At 52.4% G+C, this 3,533-nt stretch overlaps 1 protein-coding gene across 1 annotated transcript in view; it reads left to right on the plus strand.

Annotated features, from left to right (window-relative positions):
- LOC104997238 (cytochrome b-c1 complex subunit 1, mitochondrial) overlaps positions 1 to 3,533 on the plus strand; it is a 9,126-nt gene that overhangs the window by 469 nt on the left and 5,124 nt on the right. The window contains exons 2-5 of the mRNA XM_010851904.1: positions 1 to 122; positions 1,830 to 1,916; positions 2,977 to 3,106; positions 3,290 to 3,488. The exon at positions 1 to 122 is cut by the window's left edge and continues 1 nt beyond it. Coding sequence (XP_010850206.1) covers positions 1 to 122; positions 1,830 to 1,916; positions 2,977 to 3,106; positions 3,290 to 3,488 — 538 coding nt within the window. The remainder of the gene's footprint in view (positions 123 to 1,829; positions 1,917 to 2,976; positions 3,107 to 3,289; positions 3,489 to 3,533) is intronic.

A 3,533-nucleotide genomic window follows, 5' to 3' on the forward strand; every position in this document is an offset into this window, starting at 1 on the left:
CTGACTTGAGGGGCACCGCCACCTACGCCCAGGCCCTCCAGAGCGTGCCAGAGACGCAGGTCAGCCAGCTGGACAACGGGCTGCGAGTGGCCTCGGAGCAGTCTTCCCAGCCTACCTGCACGGTGAGCGGAGTCCGCTGTCAGGAGGGCGCCTCCATGTTGGGCACGGCCTCCTTTCCCAGGTCGGGGTGTGACCTTGGGCTCTATGGTTTGGGTCAGACTCTCCTCAGTCACCCTGAGGATTGACCCTCCTACTCCAGTCGCGATTCTAACCATGCCTTGACTTCGTGGAGGCAGTTCTCACTAAACCAACACTCATTTAGCATGTGATGCCTGCCAATCAGGAGGCCAACCCCCTTTTCAGCTTTTTCTTTAGCAGCCCATGGGATTCAGAGACTTAGATGACTGCCAGCCTCATGGGCCAAACTTGTAATCCCTTGGCTAGATTGGAAATGTATTGCAAAAGAAAACCACGTGAAAATTCCAGTTAAATGGATAATTTTCCTGAAGATTGGCTCAAAGATAGATATCTTGATTAGGTAAACAGGAGAGAAGATTCTCAAGAGGCGATCTGTCTCTCTCTCATTCCACCCCCACCCCCTCTCCAAGTGGTTTGATTGGTAAATTCTTTGAGTTTTCCAGGAATAATGTCCTGTGATGCAAGTTGTGACTGAACACCGCAAAAAGTGATGGGTAGCTTTCTTCCTACATGACACCTGTATAAGCTGACACACAGCCTGTTAAGAAAACTTGACCGAGAATGCTGTATTTCATGGACACTAAGATGCCCAGGGCTTCCCAGGTGGCTCAGTGGCAAAAGAACCCACCTGCTAATACAGGAGACACAAGAGAAATGGGTTTGATCCCTGGGTCGGGAAGATCCCTTGGAGAAGGAAATGGCAACACACTGTGGAATTCTTGCCTGGGACATCCCATGGCAGAGGAGCCTGGCAGGCTACAGTCCATGGGGTCACAAAGAGTCGGATGCGACTTAGCGACTGAGAGCAAAAATGAAACAAAAGATGCCCTTGATCTTAAGGAGCACCACTGTGCTCAATTGCCAGAGAAAGAATGCTGCCAGTTGTAGTCAAGGAATACTATGGATTACAAAATGCATCTGTTGAAGGTGTTAGATGGGTAGTAGATGATGTTCATGTAAGAATTTATGGTATATAGGACATACATGAACGTCTCTTAGTAAAGCAGATGTGAGCATTTTAAATCAGCTACGATACAAATAGTAGAAGATTAGATCTGTGTTACCATGGGGGTGAGTAGTGTGATGTGCATTTCACAGCACACAAGGAAGCTATTACAATTATAAGAATCTCTCATTGGGTGCCAAGGTGCGTTGGCAGTGTTAGGTGTCCAGGTCTGATTAAAAAGATTTTTTAAGTGTGAATGAGCCTCCTCCTTTAATGGCGAAAGAACGCAATCTCCAGGACAAAAAGACAGGGTGTAATTTTTAGGAAGGAGAAAAAAAGTTGTTTGCAAGTGATTAGTAGTTTGCCGAGAAGAAACAAAGAATCAACTGAAAAGTGAGACTGAATTTAAGAATTTTCTGCAGTGATGGGACAGGTGAATGTGCAGTTAGAAGCTTCCCTGGGAGTCTCGTCACCGGCAGAAACCAGAGCAGGGATTAGAGGTATGCAGTGTGACTAGTCAGTCAGCTGGCACCCGAGCGTCCGACCTCGGGGTCTACTGAGAAAGTCTTCCCCACCTGGAACCGTGAGCCCCTGTCTGGGGCTTGTTCTGGATCCTGCAGGGTCAGGTGTGAGTGGGGGCTGGTGTCTGTTTCTTTATTACCTTTGTTGGTGATTTCTTGTCCAGGTGGGGGTATGGATTGATGCTGGCAGCCGTTACGAGACTGAGAAGAACAACGGGGCTGGCTACTTTGTGGAGCATCTGGCTTTCAAGGTGAGGCTCCTAAAGTCCTGCATCTCCCCTGTACTGAGGGCTTCCTGCTGTCCCTCCTGAGTATGCTGGTCAGAAAAGTTAGCCTCCTCACTTAGGACTGTTAGCAAGGGGGCAGAGGGAAGCGATCTCTGTCTGGCTTTCCTGGGAGACGCCACGTGGGCCAGGCCTCTCCTGAGTGAGTGCCTACCTGGTAAACCCCTGCACAAGGTCCCCAGAGCCAGAAAAACCCCAAGGAGCATGGGAGCCCTGCTCTTCACCAGAAGCCAGGCCTGTGTTGTTTGTCTGCACGGACGTAGAATTGCGGATGTACACATGCATTGTAACAAGTCCAGCAACTTAGTTTTTGTAAAATGCTGTGTATCTCTGACTTGTAAAATCGAGTAGGAGCTTTCATGAGGATGAGAACAACCCCTTAGCCATCCTGTGTTTGCATGGAGTAAACAATGAGTTTCTAAACGAATGAAAAAAATAGAGACGATACAGGGTTGGTGAGGGTGTGGAGCAGGAATGGGCAGCTAGCCAGCTCCAGCATCACAGATGTGTGTGTCAGTCTCAGCATGCGGGTGTGTGTCATTGGACAGCAGTTCTCACACACACACACGCAGGACGAAGGCTGAGCCCCACAGAGGCCCCTGGCACACACACAGAGTCATACATGGTGTGAGGGAGAGTGGGGAGCAGCGTCGCCTGAGCACAGTGTGAGTCCACCTGACCACGGCTGTCAGTAAGCTTGGGCTGGTGAGGTCAGGCTGCCGTGGGCGCTCTGCAGTCACATGTGCTCCCCCGAGCTGTCCCCTCTCTTGGTGTGGGGGTGCTGGATTTCTGGTAACACTTGCTTTGGGCATGCCCTTCTTCCCTGGCCCCTGGATGTCTCCATTCTGTCGGGCCACGGTGCTGTGGCCTTGAGGAGCTTAAGGCCTACTGAGCACTTGGTGGCCCCAGACTCTGGGCCCTGCACCCCAGAGTCTTTGCTGAGGGCGCTACCTGTGGACCAGTGGTCCTGCTGGGACTTCAGCCTATGAGGATGCGGGATCTTGGGCTCCCATGTGGCTGGTTCCAGGGAACAAAGAATCGGCCTGGCAATGCCTTGGAGAAGGAGGTGGAGAGCATGGGGGCCCATCTTAATGCCTACAGCACCCGGGAGCACACGGCTTACTACATTAAGGCGTTATCAAAGGACCTGCCAAAAGGTAAGCCTGGAGGGCAGGGCTGGCATGCGGTAGGACTCCCCGGGTGCAGAGGACAGGCGCTCAGGAGCCCCTGGCCTGACTGAAGAATGGGGTGACCCTTAGAGAAGAGCCTTGACACCAAGGGCGTCAGGCCTGGGGGGTTTATGCTGTTACTGTCTCCACACCTGTCCTCCTTGCACCCAGCTGTAGAGCTCCTGGCCGACATCGTGCAGAACTGCAGCCTCGAGGACTCCCAGATTGAGAAGGAGCGGGACGTGATCCTGCAGGAGCTGCAGGAGAATGACACGTCCATGCGGGACGTGGTCTTCAACTACCTGCATGCCACGGCCTTCCAGGGCACACCTCTAGCCCAGTCCGTGGAGGGGCCCAGTGAGAATGTCAGGTTCGAGCTGGCTGGTCCAGGGGGCAGGGGGTCCCCTTATTTGGG

This window comes from Bison bison, unplaced genomic scaffold (genome assembly GCF_000754665.1).
Source record: "Bison bison bison isolate TAMUID 2011002044 unplaced genomic scaffold, Bison_UMD1.0 scf7180017864304, whole genome shotgun sequence".
Lineage (NCBI taxonomy): Eukaryota > Metazoa > Chordata > Mammalia > Artiodactyla > Bovidae > Bison > Bison bison.